The sequence below is a fragment of the Lampris incognitus genome, chromosome 13 (genome assembly GCF_029633865.1).
Source record: "Lampris incognitus isolate fLamInc1 chromosome 13, fLamInc1.hap2, whole genome shotgun sequence".
Lineage (NCBI taxonomy): Eukaryota > Metazoa > Chordata > Actinopteri > Lampriformes > Lampridae > Lampris > Lampris incognitus.
The window spans coordinates 26242191-26263728 of NC_079223.1; the positions used below are offsets into that span (position 1 = coordinate 26242191).

Below are 21538 nucleotides of genomic sequence, written 5' to 3' on the forward strand. Positions count from 1 at the left end.
ATAAGGAGCATGTGTGTGTATATATATATACACACACACACACACACACACACATGCTCAATCAATCGTGTGTATATACATACGTTTTATATATATAAAACGTTGTTAAAGGAAAAGTTTCTTATTAACACTCACAAGGGGTTATTCCAGTACTCCCTTCTCCCTTTTGGGTTTCACCAGCCTGTGCAATTTTTCAGAGGACAATGGAGAACTTACTGGCTGGGAACCCACACACAACGGTATTACCTGGATGACATGCTCACCACAGGAGCAACAGATGAAGATCACCTTCGAAATCTTGACCTGGTCTTAACACAACTAGACAAAGCAGGACTCAGGCTGAAAAAGTCCAAATGTGAGTTCATGGCTCCAGCAGTTGAATATCTTGGGCACAGGGTATCTGCCGCTGGTCTCCAGCCCTGGAGAAGAAAGTAAGAGCCATCAAAGAGGCCCCAGAGCCCAAAAATGTGACAGAGCTGCAGGCTTACTAAGGAATGATTAATTACTATGGGTGGTTTCTTCAGGATTTGACATGTCTTAGCCCCACTTCGTTATCTCCTCAAGACAGGTGTAAAATGGGTGTGGGGGGTCTCAACAGCATCTAGCATTCCAGCAGTCCAAGGACCTACTGTCACCATCGACACTGCTGGCACATTATGACCGATAGTTGCCCTTGATCATAACATGTGACGGCTCCCCGTACGGAGTTGGAGCAGTTTTGTGACAAAGGATGAAGGACAACTCTGAGAGGCCCATCTGCTTTGCATCCTGCTCTTTGTCACCAGCAGAAAAGAACTACTCTTAGCTGGAGAGAGAAGCGCTAGCTGTAATTTTTTTCTGTGAAGAAGTTCCACCAATATATATGGCTGTAACTGCACCATCCAAACTAACCACAAGCTCCTACTGGGTCTACTAGGTGAGCTTAAAAACATTCAGCCAGCTGCGTTATGGCACCGTCAACACCGGGCACCACTGCTGGCTCAATATCAGTAAATCCTCAGATACAGGCCAGGGCCCTCCATTGCAAACACTGATGGCCTCAGCAGGCTTCCCCTCCCAGAAATGGCCAAGGAAACACACAGGCCAACTGAGCTGATGTGGACGGTCAGTGAGCAGTCGTGTTGTTTCTGCTGTATAATATGTGGATAAATAACATATGCTTATGGCGTGAAACAGGCTTGTACTGTCTCATAGAGAATGTACTTGAATCACTGGATATACTTGACTAATGGGATTATATATAATCCCATTAGTCAAGTACATTTTCTGTGAGACAGTACAAGCCTGTTTCATGCTATAAGCAATCATCAGCTGTCCATATAGATTGTGTGTGTAAATATATACACTACCGTTCAAAAGTTTGGGATCACCCAAACAATTTTGTGTTTTCCATGAAAAGTCACACTTATTCACCACCATATGTTGTGAAATGAATAGAAAATAGAGTCAAGACATTGACAAGGTTAGAAATAATGATTTGTATTTGAAATAAGATTTTTTTTACATCAAACTTTGCTTTCGTCAAAGAATCCTCCATTTGCAGCAATTACAGCATTGCAGACCTTTGGCATTCTAGCTGTTAATTTGTTGAGGTAATCTGGAGAAATTGCACCCCACGCTTCCAGAAGCAGCTCCCACAAGTTGGATTGGTTGGATGGGCACTTCTTGCGTACCATACGGTCAAGCTGCTCCCACAACAGCTCAATGGGGTTCAGATCTGGTGACTGCGCTGGCCACTCCATTACCGATAGAATACCAGCTGCCTGCTTCTGCTCTAAATAGTTCTTGCACAATTTGGAGGTGTGTTTAGGGTCATTGTCCTGTTGTAGGATGAAATTGGCTCCAATCAAGCGCTGTCCACTGGGTATGGCATGGCGTTGCAAAATGGAGTGATAGCCTTCCTTATTCAGAATCCCTTTTACCCTGTACAAATCTCCCACCTTACCAGCACCAAAGCAACCCCAGACCATCACATTACCTCCACCATGCTTAACAGATGGCGTCAGGCATTCTTCCAGCATCTTTTCATTTGTTCTGCGTCTCACAAACGTTCTTCTTTGTGATCCAAACACCTCAAACTTGGATTCATCCGTCCACAACACTTTTTTTCCAGTCTTCCTCTGTCCAATGTCTGTGTTCTTTTGCCCATCTTAATCTTTTTCTTTTATTGGTCAGTCTCAGATATGGCTTTTTCTTTGCCACTCTGCCCTGAAGCCCAGAATCCCGCAGCCGCCTCTTCACTGTAGATGTTGACACTGGTGTTTTGCGGGTACTATTTAATGAAGATGCCAGTTGGGGACCTGTGAGGCGTCTGTTTCTCAAACTAGAGACTCTAATGTACTTATCTTCTTGCTCAGTTGTGCAACGCGGCCTCCCACTTCTTTTTCTACTCTGGTTAGAGCCTGTTTGTGCTGTCCTCTGAAGGGAGTAGTACACACCGGTGTAGGAATCTTCAATTTCTTAGCAATTTCTCGCATGGAATAGCCTTCATTTCTAAGAACAAGAATAGACTGTCGAGTTTCAGATGAAAGTTCTCTTTTTCTGGCCATTTTGAGCGTTTAATTGACCCCACAAATGTGATGCTCCAGAAACTCAATCTGCTCAAAGGAAGGTCAGTTTTGTAGCTTCTGTAACGAGCTAAACTGTTTTCAGATGTGTGAACATGATTGCACAAGGGTTTTCTAATCATCAATTAGCCTTCTGAGCCAATGAGCAAACACATTGTACCATTAGAACACTGGAGTGATAGTTGCTTGAAATGGGCCTCTATACACCTATGTAGATATTGCACCAAAAACCAGACATTTGCAGCTGGAATAGTCATTTACCACATTAGCAATGTATAGAGTGTATTTCTTTAAAGTTAAGACTAGTTTAAAGTTATCTTCATTGAAAAGTACAGTGCTTTTCCTTCAAAAATATGGACATTTCAATGTGATCCCAAACTTTTGAACGGTAGTGTATATATGCACACTATATGGGCAAAAGTATTGGGGTACCTGGCCATTACACCTACAGGAGCTTTTATGATATCCCATTCTAAATCCATAGGCATTAATATGGAGTTGGTCCCCCCCCCCTTGAGAGGAGGGGGGAGGAGGGACCAACTACTACTGGGAAGGCTTTCCACAAGATTTTGGCATGTGTCTGGGAATTTTTGCCCATTCATCCAGAAGAGCATTTGTGAGGTCAGGCACTGATGTTGGACGAGAAGACCTGGCTCGCAATCTCCGTTCTAGTTCATCCCAAAGGTGTTCGATGGGGTTGAGGTCAGGGCCTTGTGCACTGGGGCACAGTCATGCTGGAACAGAAAAGGGTCCTCCCCAAACTGTTCCCACAAATTTGGAAGCATAGAATTGCCCAAAATGCCTGGGTATGCTGAAGCATTAAGATTTCCCTTCACTGGAACTAAGGGGCCTAGCCCAACCCCTGAAAAACAACCCAAGTTCAAGCCTGTAATGATCATGCCGTAAGCAATCTGATGATTGCTTACGGCATGATCATTACAGGCTTGAGAACAAAATGTTTGTTTTGGTCCTGTTCAATTCCTGGACAAAACACAACACAGTCCAAATGTAAATGAATCAGACGTTAACTAAAGTTCTTTTCATTCCATCCTTCATATACTGAGTGCAGTTCTTCAGAGCACAGACTGGTGGCAGCACTCAGAACCTCCACTCTCATCGACACTTCGCGCCCTCATCCTGGGATGTTTCAGTACGTTTCAGAGATAATGTAAATCTGTGGAATGTTAACGATATCGAGTTTTGACCTTGCCTTTAACGCTCTTTGATTTTGTGCGTCATGACGTCAGAACGTCCTCGTCATTCCAACTTCCGGCCACGTAAAGTGGCGACTCGGGTCTCTTCCATGGATGGTATATAGGTCTTTTTTTATTATTATTTGTTGTAGGTAAATGTGTCATTCTGCTCCTTCCGTCATTTTTTAACACAAAGTTTCGCCGTAATTTTAATCTGCAAAATCGTGTTTGGTAGTTTAAATCAGTTTGGTGTTTTTATTCCTGATGTTCGGATGTGATCTGAACTCACGTGGTTCAGCAGAATCCGGTTTAAAACAGATGAGTTGAATGAAGACGGTTCGTCGCGTCTTGCAGGTAAATCCACGCGCTCCTCTTTTCTCAGCTGTCTATCACAAAGCGCTCCCCGGTTGTGTAAAGCGGCTGTTTTCACAAAGAATGGAGAGATGAGCTGGTTGAATGAGAGTTTTTGAGAATTTACCAGGTTTGTTTTCAGATAAAATAATCCGAGACACTTGGAGACACGCCGATTTAGCAGCTGATCAGACCTCTATCATGTCACCAAATATGAGACGAATAAATGAGTTTGAATTGTTAAATAAATTTAACCGTGAGGCAACTTTTCAAATGTTAGCTTCATGAATGTTTAATTTGGCTGACAAGTTTTGAATCTGGTATGTGGATAGTGTTGTTAGACCGCTTCTTTATTTTGAATGCTATATATGGAGGATGTACCAAGCTTGGTGTGTGTGTGTGTGTGTGTGTGTGTGTGTGTGTGTGTGTGTGTGTGCGACACAGGGATGTCGACCACCTCTCAGAAACACAGGGATTTCGTGGCTGAGCCGATGGGGGACAAACCCGTCACTGCTCTCTCAGGGATCGGAGAGGTGCTGGGCAGAAAACTGGACCAACAAGGCTTTGATAAAGTCAGTAAAACTGTCACTTCTATCATCCACCATCATGCTATGGTCATAGGAATATTGTCGAGGGGCTGGGACCTTTAATCTCTTGTTTGTGATCTTAGTGGATTTTCCATCAGGTCCTGAGGAATCAGCAGTACTGCTAGTTTTAGTTCATCACCAGCTGTAGCAGTTATTCAGCCTCCAGTCAGGGAGGTTTTACCCCTGGAACAAGAAGCGGATGTATTGAACCACCTAATGGAGTAGAACCTGGGACTGTGTCCAAATAATCTGCTACGTAGTACATACTATAGAACAGGGGATGGGCAACATGATCCAAAAAGGGCCAGTGTGGGTGCAGGTCTTTGTTCGAACCAAGCAGTTACACACCTGATTCTATTAGTCAACCAATAGTCTTTGCTAAGGACCTTGATTTGTAGACTCAGGTGTGTAACTGCTTGGTTGGAACAAAGACCTGCACCCACACTGGCCCTTTCTGGATCATGTTGCTCATCCCCGCGAATACGCTGCATACCAACAGTACTAGATAGTTTAGCACTCATCCGTTTAAAATGTTTAACACGCATTTTAAATCTATTATGCCATCCTCCGTGAAACCAGTAGAAGCGATGGCAAGTGGATACAACTAACACAACCTATGTTTTCATGATAACCACACACAGACACCTTTTTTCTTCTGGAAGTGTCCAGTTGATTCATGTCAGATTTTTCCACATAATTTTATATCCTGGCATTTTAGTATACTTTATTTTTCCATACTACAAAACATTGTAGTGTAGTTGGTTATTATTTAGTGTACTTCAGCCATAGTGTTGGTATTCAAACAGAGCAGCAGTATTGGTTGGACATGAGGACCTGATTGAGAGCCACCAGACTAAGAAACTGAATGTTCAGCATGTGTGTCCTGCAGAGTTTTTCTGGCTGGAGCGTTTGTGAATCGCACTGTTTTTTCTTTAGGCGTATGTGGTCCTGGGTCAGTTCCTACTGTTGAGGAAAGATGGAGAGTTGTTCTCCGAGTGGCTGAAAGACGCCAGCGGTGCCAACACTCGCCAGGCGTCGTCCTGTGCCCAGTGCCTCAGAGAGTGGTGCGACGCCTTCCTGTGAAACCAGCCGACCATCCTCAACACACCAATATGAAAAAAAAAAAACCCAACTCCACCACTCTGTTTCCACTGTCGGGCTGGTCGTCTACTGACACATAAAATGTTGAAAAAGTGCTCTTTGTGTTTTATATAATACCATTTTATTGGAGAAAGTTTAAATAAAAGGGTTGTATATTAACAGCAGTAAACTGCTTCACAGATCTACCTCGTCTGCTGAGTTTAAACCTTTTCAGGCCACATTTATATAACAAATACATTCACTTCAGTTTTAAAAAGTCAATGGTCCTCCCAACTCCACTGGTACCGTTTTACAATCGCTTAAACAAACCATCTGGAGAAAAACAACAACCTTGAGGTCAATGCACAATAAGGGTGTTCACGGAGGACAAAATGGCTGCAGATGGCAGGTACACTTACATGGCTATCGAATAATGTGAAGCTAGCTAAGGTAATACTGAGACATAAACTGTCTTGGGTTATCCCAGTCCGAATAGTCTCAGGTTTGTCTTCAATACAATCACACTTTCTCATTCAGACATGAAAAAATAACGTTTCATGGGTTGCCGTGCATGTAAGGAAAGTTTATGCTTCTGTTTTCGAACTAAAATATCTCAAAACGCCACATGAAACATTTAAAAGAAAAACGCTTCATTCATGTTGGTCTTTTTCTGTGTGAAGACACCAAATCTGTTTGTTAAACACCTTTTCTTTGGAAACCAAAGTTCCTGTTTGACACACAAACCCAGACAAGCTATTGCCACATCCAGTCATAGAAAAGTGATTCAGTGACCTGAAGTCTGGAGCTTTTACAAAAATACATGAAATCTTTGAACAAGGCTTTACAATGTGTGGAAATAAAGTGATTCTGAGTTTTAGACTGTGATCATAATTGTGCTGCGTGTGGATGAAGCTTCAGTAAAAATCTTACTTGTGTTCACATGTTGTCCAGGATGCTGATAATGTACAAGTACTTTGGGTTTGTTCATTTCTATAAAAGATTTCCTCTACAGCACCAAAAACCTTTAAGAATTAACCCTGTCCTCAAAGAGGAAAACTGCCTCTTATTGGGCATTTAAATCTGCTGAGGTTAAAGGTCACAATCTTTTAACATTTCCATGCAAACAAATGGCCTCTTTGACGCCATCTCTGGTGTGTTTAAGACAATATATAATCTATGAACATCAGATCCTGCAGACGTTAGTAGTATGTGATGTGAATGGTTGGTGTCTGATAGGACTTTGCCAGGAAAAATGATAGGGTGCATAGTGTTTTCCATCTTCATCATAGCAGCCAAATGAGGAAGAAGAAGGCAGGTAGTGTCAAGTTTGAAGAAGTGAAGTTGTTGGTCTAACAAGCAGATATGACAGAACAAGCTGGTAGAAGACCTTCACCAACAGATAGTACAACATAAATAAGTAAAACTCAGGTTCAACCAGGTTTTTTGGTTTGTTTCTGACACAACAGCATTACAGACTGATCATTCATTGGAATGGAGCTCAGACAACACTCACCTTACCAACACCTACATAGGAGACACACTGGTACAATAAACCAGCAGATTCTGGACCGTAATCTCAAAGTTAACTTTTTTTCATGTGCATCTCTTCTTTAAAGTTTTTTATGTTGTCGTGCTATCATCAGCTGATTTAGATTTAAGCCCACCGTCTGGTGGTTGTTTGTCAGTCTGTACAGTCAGGATGGAAACCTGTTGGAGGTTAAAGGTCGCGGGGTTGTGGAGAGACTCCATGTAGAGGAACGTGGCTCCCAGAGCCCAGCTGGTCTCCACCTCATTGATGGTCCTCGCCAACTGGAAAAAAAAAACAAAAAAAACACGTGCGCACAAACACACACACACACACACACACACAAGTGGTTGATAAATTGGGAACTATAAAACAATGAGGATAAGGTTTCTTTCTTGACTGTGATGAAATTTCAGTCAAACATCTTCACTTTAGTAATAAAAAACATAATGGACAAGTTTTGAAAGAAGTAAAAGCTGCTCTTTTGTCCATTTTGGTTTCTGTTTCTGTCGTGCTGCTATATGTCTGGTTTGTTCCCGCAGCCATGTCCTTCTACATTATTAATGAGCCTAAATAGCCTTTCCCATAATTATTTTAGGATGTGCCAGATGTTTAAAAGCCTGTGTTTGCTGATTGCTTAGGCACTATCTTTGAAACTGTAGGCTATTTTTGCATTACTCACACACTAACTACAAAACCGTACACCAAACCAGCAAAACATTATACATCTCTTGCAAAAGCAAACAATTTTTGCAAAACTCTTCAAACGCTTCTAACAAATTGTGTTTTTGCATCAATACAGTGCGCATAGACCATCATTTGAATAAGCACATGAAACACCAACTACACACTGATAGCATAAATGAAAAACACCTGTGGCTTTTGCTTTCTCTTCTTGCAGGGCATAGCAGTTTGCAAGAAAGATTTTTTATACATGTAGTAAAAAACATACAACCCAATCACTGGGGATGCACAAGCCAGTGCATTCTTAGTGCCAGTCCCAAGCCTGGATAAATGGGGAGGGTTGCATCAGGAACTGCTTCCGGCGTAAAACCTTTGCCAAATCAAACATGTGAACCATAAAAATCAAATTTCCATACCAGATCGGTTGAGCCCTGGGTGATGATGAACATTATCAGTGCATATGCCCCGGAAATTGGGTGTGAGATGGAAGAGAAAGAATAATTCTGGAGTGAGTTGGATAAAGTGGTGGAGAGTGTAGCCAAGGAGGAGAGACTGATGATTGGAGTGGCCATCAATGGGCATGTTGGTGAAGGAAATGAAGGTGATGAGGAGGTGATGGATAGGTATGGTGTCTAGGAGAGGTATGTGGAAGGACAGATGGTGGTGGATTTTGCGAAAAGGACAGAAATGGCTGTGGTGAATACAGATTTCAAGAAGAGGGAGGATCAGAGGGTGACATATTAAGAGTGGAGGAAAGTGCACACAAGTGAACTATCTCTCATGTAGGAGGCGCGATCTGAAAGGGATTGGAGGCTGCAAGGTGGTGTCAGGGGAGAACATAGCCAAGCAGCATCGGATGGTGGTCTGTAGGATGACTTTGGAGATCAAGAAGAGGAAGAGAGTGAAGGCAGAGCCAAGGATCAAATGGTGGAAGTTGAAGAAGGAAGACTGTTATATGGAGTTCAGGGAGGAGTTAAAACAGGCAGTGGTAGTGGTAGTGAAAAGTTGGTTGGTGGTAGTGAAAAGCTGCCGGATGGCTGGGCAACCACTGCAGAAATAGTGAGGGTGACAGCTAGGAAGGTACTTGGTGTGTCATCTGGACATAGGAAGGAGGACAATGATACTTGGTGGTGGAATGAGGAAATACAGTAAAGTATATGTAACCCAGAGTTCTTTCTCTCTCGGCCCTCCTAGTCTATAGGGATCTCTCCTACACGCCCTGGTTAAGATTGGTGTCTCTGCATTGTGTTAAGGGTGGGTGTGTCTGGCAGGAGAGAAATGCAGCCAGGTTCTCTTATTGCAGTAGAGAGTTTTATTTCCATCCACACAGGTATCACAGGTACGGAACCTTGCAAAATAATGCAATATGTCTGCAATTACTAGTGCACAATAAAATGATTCTTTCAATATGTGTTTTTTTAACATGAGGTTAACTGAGATTCAATCCTTTGGAACATGTAATACAGGTGAAAATAAGCAAGCCAAGAACAAGCAAGTAGCAACTAAGCTATTGCCCGTAGTGATAGCCAAAACCACGGCAAGAACACTATTTTTTCAACAAAAATAAGACAATCTGCTTCTCAAACCCACAATCTGTATTTAAAACATCTCAATAAATTAACACGACCAACAAATTAGGTGTATGGGTAGTTTTAGTTCTCATATTTTTAATAAATGCTACAGACTGCTGCTTAGCACAGCTTACCTTGCAAAACAACACAATACATCTGAAAGTACAGTCTCTTGTACAGACAGGACTTTCGTACGTATTGCCAGATATAAAGGAACCAAAAAACGGCAAGAGCACCGCCCAGCGGCCAACTCCAGACAACTGCCTTACATATACAGAGGAAAAAGTTGGTGAATAAGAAGTGGGATAGTCAGAGAGATGAAGAAAGTCCACAGGAGTACAAGGAGATAGGGTGTCAAGTGAAGAAAGCGGTGGTGAAGGCAAAGGAAAAGGCATACGAGAGGTTAGAGATTAGAAAAGGACTTGTACCGACTGATTAGACAGGGGACCGAGCTGGAAAGGATGTGCAGCAGGTTAGGGTGAGGAAGGATAGAGATGGAAATGTGCTGACAAGTGAGAAGAGTGTGTTGAGAAGGTGAAAGAAGTACTTTGAGGGGCTGATGAATGAAGAAAATGAGAGAGAGAGAAGGTTGGATGATGTGGGGATACGGAATCAGGAAGTGTGGTAGATTAGCAAGGAGGAAGTGAGGGCAGCTATGAAGAGGATGAAGAGTGGAAAGGTGGTTGGCCCAGATGACATACCTATTGAGGCATGGAGATGTTTAGGAGAGATGGCAGTAGAGTTTTTAACCAGATTGTTTAACACAATCTTAGAAAGTGAGAGGATGCCCGGTTGAGTGGAGAAGAAGTGTACTGGTATCGACAAGATAAGGGTGATGTGCAGAACTGTAGTAACTACAGAGGTATAAAGTTGATCAGCTACAGCATGAAGATATGGAAAACTTAAAACACATACTGATCATTACTTTAGATTTGACTCTCATCATCCACTGAAGCACAAATTAGGAGTCATAAGGACGCTGTACCACTGAGCTGACAACATCCCCACCGACACAGTGACCAGGAAAGGAGAGAAATCCCACATTAAAAAGGCCCTGGTGTGGTTATCTTAGCTGGGTGTTTTTCAAAGCCAGTAAGACGCCCTAACTTGCAGCATGGTGGCGCAGTGGTTAGCACTGTCGCCTCACAGCAAGAAGGTCTTGAGTTCAAACCCTGGTGTTGTCCAACCTTGGGAGTCATCCCAGGGCGTCCTCTGTGTGGAGTTTGTATGTTCTCCCCGTGTCTGCAGTGGGTTTTCTCCAGGTGCTCTGGTTTCTCCCACCATCAAAAAAGACATGCATGTTAGGGTTAATGCTCCTGTCTGTGCCCTTGACCGAGGCATGGCAAGACGAACTGGAGTTGGTCCCTGGGTGCTACACGGTGGCTGCCCACTGCTCCTAGCTAAACAGCTAGGATGGGTTAAATGCAGAGTGTAATTTCCCCATGGGGCTCAATAAAGTATCCCAACATAAAAAATTAAAAAAAAAATCAAAATCAAACAGGGCATCAGCTGATCAAAGGGAGGAGAAGGACGACAGCTGCCTAAGCATAAACCAGTGAGGATTCCGTATGTGGTGGGAGTGTCAGAAAAGTCGATATCCGTGTTTTCAAAACACGGTGTCTCGGTTGCTTTCAAACCCCAGAACACGCCGTGCCAGAAATTGGCCCACCACAAGGATCAGGTCCCCCGGCACAAACTGAGCAATATACACTCACCGGCCACTTTATTAGGCACACCCGTCCAACTGCTAGTTAACGCAAATTTCTAATCAGCCAATCACATGGCAGCAACTCAATGCATTTAGGCATGTAGACATGGTCAAGATGATCTGCTGCAGTTCAAACCGAGCATCAGAATGGGGAAGAAAGGGGATTTAAGTGACTTTGAACGTGGCATGGTTGTTGGTGCCAGACGGGCTGGTCTGAGTATTTCAGAGACTGCTGATCTACTGGGATTTTCACGCACAACCATCTCTAGGGTTTACAGAGAACGGTCTGAAAAAGAGAAAATATCCAGTGAGCGGCAGTTCTGTGGGCGAAAATGCCTTGTTGATGCCAGAGGTCAGAGGAGAATGGCCAGACTGGTTGGAGCTGATAGAAAGGCAACAGTAACTCAAATAACCACTCATTACAACCAAGGTATGCAGAAGAGCATCTCTGAACGCACAACACGTCGAACCTTGAGGCAGATGGGCTACAGCAGCAGAAGACCACACCGGGTGCCACTCCTGTCAGGTAAGAACAGGAAACTGAGGCTACAATTCACACAGGCTCACCAAAATTGGACAATAGAAGATTGGAAAAATGTTGCCTGGTCTGATGAGTCTCGATTTCTGCTGCGACATTCGGATGGTAGGGTCAGAATTTGGCGTCAACAACATGAAAGCATGGATCCATCCTGCCTTGTATCAACGGTTCAGGCTGGTGGTGGTGGTGTAATGGTGTGGGGGATATTTTCTTGGCCCACTTTGGGCCCCTTAGTACCAATTGAGCATCGTGTCAACGCCACAGCCTACCTGAGTATTGTTGCTGACCATGTCCATCCCTTTATGACCACAGTTTTCCCATCTTCTGATGGCTACTTCCAGCAGGATAACGCGCCATGTCATAAAGCTCGAATCATCTCCGACTGGTTTCTTGAACATGACAATGAGTTCACTGTACTCAAATGGCCTCCACAGTCACCAGATCTCAATCCAATAGAGCACCTTTGGGATGTGGTGGACCGGGAGATTCGCATCATGGATGTGCAGCCGACAAATCTGCAGCAACTGCGTGATGCTATCATGTCAATATGGACCAAACTCTCTGAGGAATGTTTCCAGTACCTTGTTGAATCTATGCCACGAAGGATTAAGGCAGTTCTGAAGGCAAAAGGGGGTCCAACCCGGTACTAGCAAGGTGTACCTAATAAAGTGGCCAGTGAGTGTAGTGTACACTGTTAAATGCTGGGAGGATTGCAGTGACTTATACATTGGGGAAACTAAACAGACACTGGCCAAGAGGATGGCACAACACAGAAGAGCTAACACGTCATGCCAGGACCCCGCAGTTTACACCCACCTACAGGCCAGTGGCCACTCTTTCAAGGATGAGGATGTGCACATCCTTGATAGGGGGGAACACTGGTTTGAACAGGGAAAGAGATCTAAGAGGTCATCAATGTGAAGAGGGGACAATGGGGGCTAAGAGTATATCTGTCGCCATCCTACAATACTGTGACTGCAACTATTCCCAAATCCTCTGTGAATAGTACACATGGCCACTGAAACTCTATTTAATGGTCACGCCGATTTGCATATGAAACTGATTGTTGGTTTCAGTCGTTATGTAACTGCATTGTTTATAAGGGTGGGGATACCTGCAGTCAGTTTAGACTGAAGAGGTCATTTGTTGTTATGTTATTCGTCCGTCGCAAGTGACAAGGACCATTGCGCAATGATTAAAGTGAGGAAGAGCTGCGCATCATCAACCCCACTCTCTCGTCCGAGACCACCTACTACCAGTGGCAAGACTAAGTGAGACAACTGGCAATGGAGACGGATTTAGATTTTTCCTCAGGGTTTCTTCCCAAAGCCTTTCGCATAGACAAGTATACCCGCAAGGCAGTGGTTTTAAATCAGTTTTCCTTCTCCTAGATGAACTGCCTGACAAGGCTAACGAGCTTCATCTACCCAGGAGAGGTCATTTAGATGAGTGTTGAATTATTCTCTCAATAAACGTTGTGTCCAGAAGAATTGACTCAAACTTTTTGAAGATATGGCTGAGAAGTATGTAAGAGTGGTGCAGAATATATACAGTGCATCCGGAAAGTATTCACACCCCTTCACTTTCCCCACATTTTGTTATGTTACAGCCTTATTCCAAAATTGATTAAATTCCTTTTTTTTCCCTCATCAATCTACACACAATACCCCATAATGACAAAGCAAAAAAGGTTTTGTAGAAATTTTTGCAAATTTATTAAAGATAAAAAACTGAAATATTGCATGTGCATAAGTATTCACACCCTTTACTCAGTACTTGGTTGAGGCACCCTTGGCAGCAATTACAGCCTCAAGTCTTCTTGGGTATGAAGCTACAAGCTCGGCACACCTATATTTGGGGTATTTCTCCCATCCTTCTCTGCAGATCCTCTCGAGCTCTGTAAGGTTAGATGGGGAGCGTCGCTGCACAGCTATTTTCAGGTCTTTCCAGAGATGTTCAATGGGGTTCAAGTCTGGGCTCTGGCTGGGCCACTCAAGGACATTCAGAGACTTGTCCTGAAGCCATTCCTTCGTTGTTTTGGCTGTGTGCTTAGGGTCGTAGTCATGTTGAAAGGTAAAACTTCGCCCCAGTCTGAGTTCCTGAGTACTCTGGAGCAGGTTTTCATCAAGGATCTGTCTGTACTTTGCTCCATTCATCTTTCCTTCGATCCTGACTAGTCTCCCAGTTCCTGCCGCTGAAAAACATCCCCACAGCATGATGCTGCCACCACCATGCTTCACTGTAGGGATGGTATTAGCAAGGTGATGAGAGGTGCCTGGTTTCCTCCAGATGTGATGTTTGGCATTCAGGCCAAAGAGTTCAATCTTGGTTTCATCAGACCAGAGAATCTTGTTTCTCATGGTCTGAGAGTCCTTTAGGTGCTTTCTGGCAAACTCCAAGCGGGCTGTCATGTGCCTTTTACTTAGCAGAGGCTTCCGTCTGGCCACTCTACCATAAAGGCCTGATTGGTGGAGTGCTGCAGAGATGGTTGTCCTGCTGGAAGGTTCTCCCATCTCCACAGAGAAACGCTGGAGCTCTGTCAGAGTGACCATCGGGTTCTTGGTCACCTCCCTGACCAAGGCCCTTCTCCCCTGATTGCTCAGTTTGGCTGGGCAGCCAGCTCTAGGAAGAGTCCTGGTGGATCCAAACTTCTTCCATTTACGAATGATGGAGACCACTGTGCTCTTTGGGACCTTCAAAGCTGTAGAAATTTTTTGTACCCTTCCCCAGATCTGTGCCTCGATACAATCCTGTCTCGGAGGTACACAGACAATTCCTTTGACTTCATGGCTTGGTTTCTGCTCTGACATGCACTGTCAACAGTGGGACCTTATATAGACAGGTGTGTGCCTTTCCAAATCATGTCCACTCAATTGAATTTACTACGGGAGGACTCCAATCAAGATGTAGAAACATCTCAAGGATGATCAGTGGAAACAGGATGAACCTGAGCTCAATTTTGAGTGTCATAGCAAAGGGTGTGAATACTTATGTACATGCAATATTTCAGTTTTTTATTTTTAATAAATTTTCAAAAATTTCTACAAAACCTTTTTCACTTTGTCATTATGGGGTATTGTGTGTAGATTGATGAGAAAAAAAAGGAATTTAATCCATTTTGGAATAAGGCTGTAACATAACAAAATGTGGGGAAAGTAAAGGGGTGTGAATACTTTCCGGATGCACTGTATATATGGGCAGTGTGACAGTGGTGAGGTGTGCGATAGGGGTGACAGATGCGTTCAAGGTGGAGGTGAGATTACATCAAGGATTGGCTCTGAGCCCTCTCTTGTTTGAAATGGTGATGGACAGGTTGGTGGACAAGATCAGGCAGGAGTCTCTGTGGACTATGATGTTCGCGGATGACATTGTGATCTGTAGTGAGATTAGGGTGCAGGTTGAGGAGAGCCTGGCGAGGTGGAGGTATGCACTGGAGAAAAGAGGAATGAAAGTCAGTAGGAGCAAGACAGAATACATAAGCTTGAACGAGAAGGAGGGCAGCGAAATGGTGAGGATGCAAGGAGTAGAGGTGATGAAGGTGGATGAGTTTAAATACTTGGGGTCAACTGTTGAAAGCAACCGTGAGTGCGGAAGAGAGTGCAGGCAGAGTAGGGTGGGTGGAGAAGAGTGTCAGGAATAATTTGAGACAGAAGGGTACCAGCAAGAGTTAAAGGGAATGTTTACAAGATGGTAGGGAGACCAGCTTTGTTGTATGGTTTGGAGACAGTGATACTGATGAAAAGGCAGGAGGCGGAGCTGGAGGTGGCAGATTTGAAGATGGTAAGATTTTTGTTGGGAGTGATGAAGGACAGGATTAGGAATGAGAATATTAGAGGGCCAGCTCAGGTTGGACGGTTAGGACACAAAGCAAGAAAGGCAAGATTGAGATGGTTTGGACTTGTGCGGAGGAGAGATGCCGGGTACTATATTGGGAGAAGGATGCTGAATATGGAGCTGCCAGGGAACAGGAAGAGGAATGTCAAAGAGTTTATTTATGGATGTGGTGAGGGAGAACTTGCAGGTGGCTGGCCTGACAGTGCTCAATTTTTTTTCCTTTTTTGTCTACATGGCGATGGTGGTCATGTGGCTCGGGTCCTGGGCTGTTCCGGTGGCGTCTGGACACTGCTTGGCATCCTCCTCATATTCTTCATATATTTTATAATTCCATTATAATTCTGTTATCCTCTTTCAATGTTGTATTCTGTAAATTAATTAATTATGTTCCCTTTATTAATTTCCTCAGGGAGATTCAGTTACTGCGAATTAACCCATTCTAGCTGTGATCTGTGTCGCTAGGAGCAGTGGGCTGCCGCCTTCATGCGGCGCCCGGGGACCAACTCCAGTTCTTTTCCCATTGCCTTGGTCAGGGGCACAGACAGGAGTATAAACTCTAACAAGCATATTCCCTTTGATGGTGAGGGAAACTGGAGCACCCGGAAAAAACTCAGAGAAATTGTGTACACACAACATCCATTGCATGTCTGTCCATCTTGGGAGAGAGATTTCTCCTCTTTTGCTCTCCCTGAGGTTTCTCCCAGTTAAAGGTTTTTTTTTTTTAGGGAGCTGTTCCTTATCCAATGCGAGGGTCTACGGACAGGATGTTGCGTTGCTGTAAAGCCCACTGAGGCAAATTTGTAATTTGTGATATTGGGCTAAAAAAACAAAATCGACTTGACTGGACAGAGGAAGGTCCAGAGGACAGGAAGAAATGGAAACAGATGGTCCGCTGTGGTGACCGGGGCAGCCGAAAGAAGAAGACGTAAACACACATACACACAGGTATCCCAATGTATAAAGTATGATGTGTATTCCAAACATAACACACTATCAATGCAAATAAGGGGGAAAAGTTATACATAGTTTTTCTCATAATGTTGTAACACTCCTCAAATAACAAAAGCTCAGTAGAAGAAAATGAAAAGATTAATGTTAGGGGAAAAAAAAGAACAGAAAAAAATGAGGGTAAATCTTGCCTTCTTTCTGGGTCTGGCCATATTGTAAACTGAGTGTAAATCAGTGAGCTAAGTTTACAGTTTTTCAAAAAGTGGGTTATAAAATTACAAACTGAGTGTAAAGCAAAGGACATGCATTCAGTTTGGCACACTTGGTAAATGCATTGGCTACAAGTGTTAATGGCTTCAGAGATAGTGCTTCAAGAAACACTGTTAGTGTTTAAGCATTCAGAAAAACTGTAATTACCTGAAAATAAAGCCACTGAGATCAAGTCAGTATTTTAGTTTGGATTTCATGTATGTAATCAGCAGCACTTACATTTTCTTTAAAACTAATTTCTTCATTTGACTATGACCACTTGATCTGCACTTCCAACCAATGCATTGTTAGTCTTATAGTCTACAGTATGGACCACATCGAAATCCCTTCCCAAGTGTTTCAGGATCCCATCTGATCCAATCTTCTGAGTTTTGAAATGAAGAATTCATTGACACAGACCAGCCACTTGTCAGCCAATCACTGTAGGCATAGTGAGCTTCTTCATTAAACATGACATCTCCATGGCAACGGGGTCAACCCCTCCCACTCCTGTTAGCTTAAAACTTCACCCAGTTCCTCAGTAAAAGTTGGTCTCATTAGCTTTTGGGATTGGTTTTCAACTTCAACTTCAGTTTATTTTAAGAAGGAACTTTTAATGTCATTTGGGAAGTACTCTTAGTGATAAGATAGAATACTTCATTAATACGGCTGGACTTTTTTTGGTTTGATAAAGGATTTGATGAAGAGGAGCTTTTGGCCTTACCTTGAGGACTTTGTCTTCGGGGAAGCCAAGCTCCTGTAGGAGGACTGATATGAAGGTGAGATCCAGACAGAGGAATGGACTCTCCGCCGGAAGGACCAACATGCGGTTGCAGACTGGAGGACAAAACCAGAGAGTAAAGTTAAAAAACACTCGGACTTTAACAAGGCTCCCATTCTGCTTTAGGAAATCAGTTAGCAAGAGCAAGCCTGCCCACAGAAATGCCTGCGCCCCTGAAAAGGTCCAGTGCTCCCCCCTTCAAATCTGCTTTACTCATATCATTGCGTGCTCTTTCTCTCCTGCTAAACACATAGTGCATGGAAAACTGACAGAGACTTACTCAGTAACGGGGGGGGGGGGGGGGGTACATAGGCATAGGTGTGTGTGCGCACCACACACACACAACAAAACTCTTTCACACACTTAAACACACCAAGGTCAACACAGATCTACTACACTTACAACACACTTTTCTTAGCAGAAAATGCAATTTCTTAAGTCAAATTTATTCATATAGTCCATTATCACAAATGACAAATTTGCTTCAGTGGGCTTTACAGCAATACAACGTCCTGTCCTTAGACCCTCACATCGGATAAGGAACAACTCTAAAAAAATGTACAAAAAAAATCACCTTTTAAACAGGGAGAAAAAATAGGAAGAAACCTCCAGGAGAGCAATAGAGGAGGGCTATCTCTTCCAAGATGGACAGATGTACAACGGATGTTGTGTTTACACAATTTACAGAATACAGTATTGAAAGAGGACAACAGAAGTATAATAGAATTATAAGATATATGAAGAATATGATGAGGAGGATGCCCAACAGTGTCCAGACGCCACCAGAAGAGACCAGGACCTGAGCCACGTGACAACCATCACCATGTAGACCTGACAGAAGGACAGACTACACATGCACACAAGGGAGATTCACATCACACCATTCACATATGCAGGAGAAGAGACAAGAAAAAATATTAGTCACATCGGAGTGAGCGAAGGACATAACATTGAAACAGGATATGGGTTTATAAGATATATATTAAAAAAAAGTGATGGGGAGGATTGCCAAGCAGTGTTCAGGTGGCGACCACCATCACAATGGAGACCTGGGAGGAGGACAGACTACTTGTGCACAGAGGGGAGACTCACATCACACCATTCATATATACAGAAGATGAGAAAGGAGAAGACATCATTCAGAGAGAGAGAGAAAAGACATGAGAAAAGAGAACAGTCTGCAATAGTCAATAATCTATACTCTATAATCCCATCGACAGAACAGTGCTTGGTAAATTCATTGAGAGAGAAACTGACCCACCATGCAGTACAGGTTGTGAAGCACTCAATTTAAAGGCAATTAATTGTAGGTTACGGTAAAAAGATGGGTCTTAAGTTTGGATTTAAAGGACTAAACAGACTCTGATTGTCTGATGGCAGCAGGCAGGTTATTCCACAAGAACAGGACCGGAAAGGAAAAGGCCCTGCCACCAGCTGACTTCTTTTTAAATTTGGGTACACACAGGAAACTCTGTATTTTGAGAGCGAAGAGCCTGGGATGGAATGTATGGTTTAAGGCGATCAGACAGGTAAGATGGGGCAAGTCCATTTAGGATTTTATAAGTCAGCAGAAGCACCTTGAAGTCTGATCTAACATGGATAGGAAGCCAATGAAGGGAGGTAAAAACTGGTGTAATGTCAAATTTTCTAGTTTTAGTTAGGATTCTAGCTGCAGCATTTTGAACCATCTGACGACTTTTAGTACTAGCATGTGGCAGACCTGAAAACAGAACAATACAGTAATTAAGTCTGGATGAAACAAATGCATGTATTAGAGTCTCTGCATTAGCCATGGACAGGAAAGACCGAATTTTAGCTGTTACGTAAGTGAAAAAAGCCAGTCTTGGTGATTTCTTTAATGTGATTATAAAAGGAAAGTCTGGGATCAAATGTAAAAACAAGATTTTTGGCTGCCACACTGTGAAATCACAGAGTTGTTGATTGTTATTGTTACTTGATCAAATTGGTGTCTGTGTCTAGCCGGGCCAATGACCAGCATTTCAGTTTTATCCAAATTTAAAAGCAGGAAATTTAGTGACATCCAATTTTCCACAGCAGCCAAGCAGGCCTCTAAATTAGTCATTAGAGTATGATCATCAGCACTTATAGGCACATACAGCTGAGTATTTTCTGCATAGTAATGGAAATTCATTCAATGACTTCATATAATTTGCCCAAGAGGTGAAATATAAAAAGAGAAAAGTAGAGGGCCAAAAACCGAACTGTGAGGTACACCATATTTAACGTCTGATAATTTCGATGTAATATTATTATAGCAGACACAATGTGTTCTCCCTGTTAAGTAAGACTTAAGCCAAGTGAGAACTGAGACAGATGCACCAATATTACAAGTTATTCTGTCTAATAGTATACAGTGATCAATGGTGTCAAAGGCTGCACGGAGATCCAGTAGTAGAAGCCCAGACGTGATATCAGAATCCATAGATAGTAGAAGATCGTTTGCCACTTTGGTTAGAGCAGTTTTAGTGGAGTGACAGGCCTTGAAAACCGATAGAAAAGGTTCATATATATAGTTTTCATCTATATGGGGGCAAAAGTTGTTGATACACAACTCTCTCTAGTACTTAAGGAAAAAAAAAGGAAGATTGTAGACTGTCGATAGTCCCTTAGTACCTTATGGCTTTATCTGTGCCTCTTATACAGCCATCTTCCTTGTCTTACTGGATGCAAAGTCCTTTATAAAGTCTTTAAATTCCATCTGTTTAGCCAGATCGCACTCAATGGCAAGTATTGCCATTATCATTGTTTATATTTAGGATGAACATGATTATTGCTGCCCTCCATGTCCCCCCCTAGCAGCTGGGCCCCAGAAAGCTTTAGGCTTTCCCCCCCCTTATGGGTGGCCCTGTGCAGGAGCTTGGATACACGAGAGGCATTGCTGACAGGGGTTCATATCATTCAGTACTAATAATAATCACTATTACTAATAATAATAATACTACTTGGAACAGCCCACATATTACAACGAGTACTGTCAATCAAGTGACATCTGCCCTATAGTGCCTCAGGTCCATAGTTTGGACCCGGCTCTACAGGATGTAAAACAGAAACATGAAAGAAATAATAATAATAATAATAATAATAATAATAATACTGAATAATACAACAGCAGATCATATTATTCAGCATTAATAATAATCAGCATTGACAAATACAATAATACTGAATAATATGACAGAACATCATATCATTCGGTATTGATAATCAATATTTTCAATAATAATAATAGTAATAATAATAATAATATGACCAGTCAGTGGAGATGTCAACAGTCTCAAAGGGGACTGTGTGACTTTTATCTGCTCACTGGAATCATATTTTAAGATATCTGACCAGTTTGATCATTTTTCGGTTGTTTTCCATGACTGGAAAACTTGTCTATGAATTTCAAGGTTTTCCGGGAATGTAGTTTTAATCCGCCCGTGTTTCATCAGATCTGCTTCTCTTCAGAAAGAGGTTTTCAGATATGAGCTTTACATATGTGACACACACGGTAGTCACGCTGAACAGTAAGTTGATCAATGATTCACTATGTTCAATTGAGGGATAATGACATGAATTTAATCGATGAATCATTTGTTTTTTAAACAAAACATTTGTTGAAGTTATTGTGAGCGCTAGTGCTTCAAACATACAAGACCTGGTTTGATAAGGAGAGCCCTGTTATTGGAAAAATTGACAATTTGTACAAAACTGAAAAAGAAGGTTCAAAGGTTCTTTTTTTTGCACATCAGGCTCATGTGAACATAAGGTTCACATTGTCTACCATCGTCCTGGTAGTGTTGGTTATTGACCAGAATCATGACTGTGACCCGTTTCAGCCACGAAACTGGAGAAACACCGATAAAAACATTCCCCACCCCCTGGCGGATTTACATTTTTCTCCGTTCGCACAAGCACT

The 21538-nt window shown here is 42.7% G+C and overlaps 2 protein-coding genes across 4 annotated transcripts in view; one reads left to right on the forward strand and one right to left on the reverse strand.

The window, feature by feature from the left end:
• Nucleotides 1-3854: 3854 nt before the first annotated feature.
• On the forward strand, nt 3855-6628 carry LOC130122599 (barrier-to-autointegration factor-like). Of its 3 annotated transcripts, XM_056291528.1 has the most exons (4): nt 3863-3877; nt 4059-4114; nt 4556-4683; nt 5635-6601. In XM_056291528.1, the coding sequence occupies exons 3-4, from the start codon at nt 4558-4560 to the stop codon at nt 5779-5781; spliced, it is 273 nt and encodes a 90-aa protein (XP_056147503.1). In that variant the 5' UTR covers nt 3863-3877; nt 4059-4114; nt 4556-4557; the 3' UTR covers nt 5782-6601. The 3 variants fall into 3 exon arrangements, with proteins under 3 accessions (XP_056147502.1, XP_056147503.1, XP_056147501.1); XM_056291527.1 differs by having other exon boundaries at nt 3855-4114; nt 5635-6600; XM_056291526.1 differs by lacking the exon at nt 3863-3877 and having other exon boundaries at nt 4108-4241; nt 5635-6628.
• A 509-nt stretch (nt 6629-7137) lies between these two features.
• The window catches only part of entpd6 (ectonucleoside triphosphate diphosphohydrolase 6), a 35579-nt gene continuing 21178 nt past the window's right edge, over nt 7138-21538 (reverse strand). The window contains exons 13-14 of the mRNA XM_056291524.1: nt 17560-17672; nt 7138-7587 (exon numbers count right to left, since the gene is read on the reverse strand). Coding sequence (XP_056147499.1) covers nt 7399-7587; nt 17560-17672 — 302 coding nt within the window. The 3' untranslated portion in view covers nt 7138-7398. The remainder of the gene's footprint in view (nt 7588-17559; nt 17673-21538) is intronic.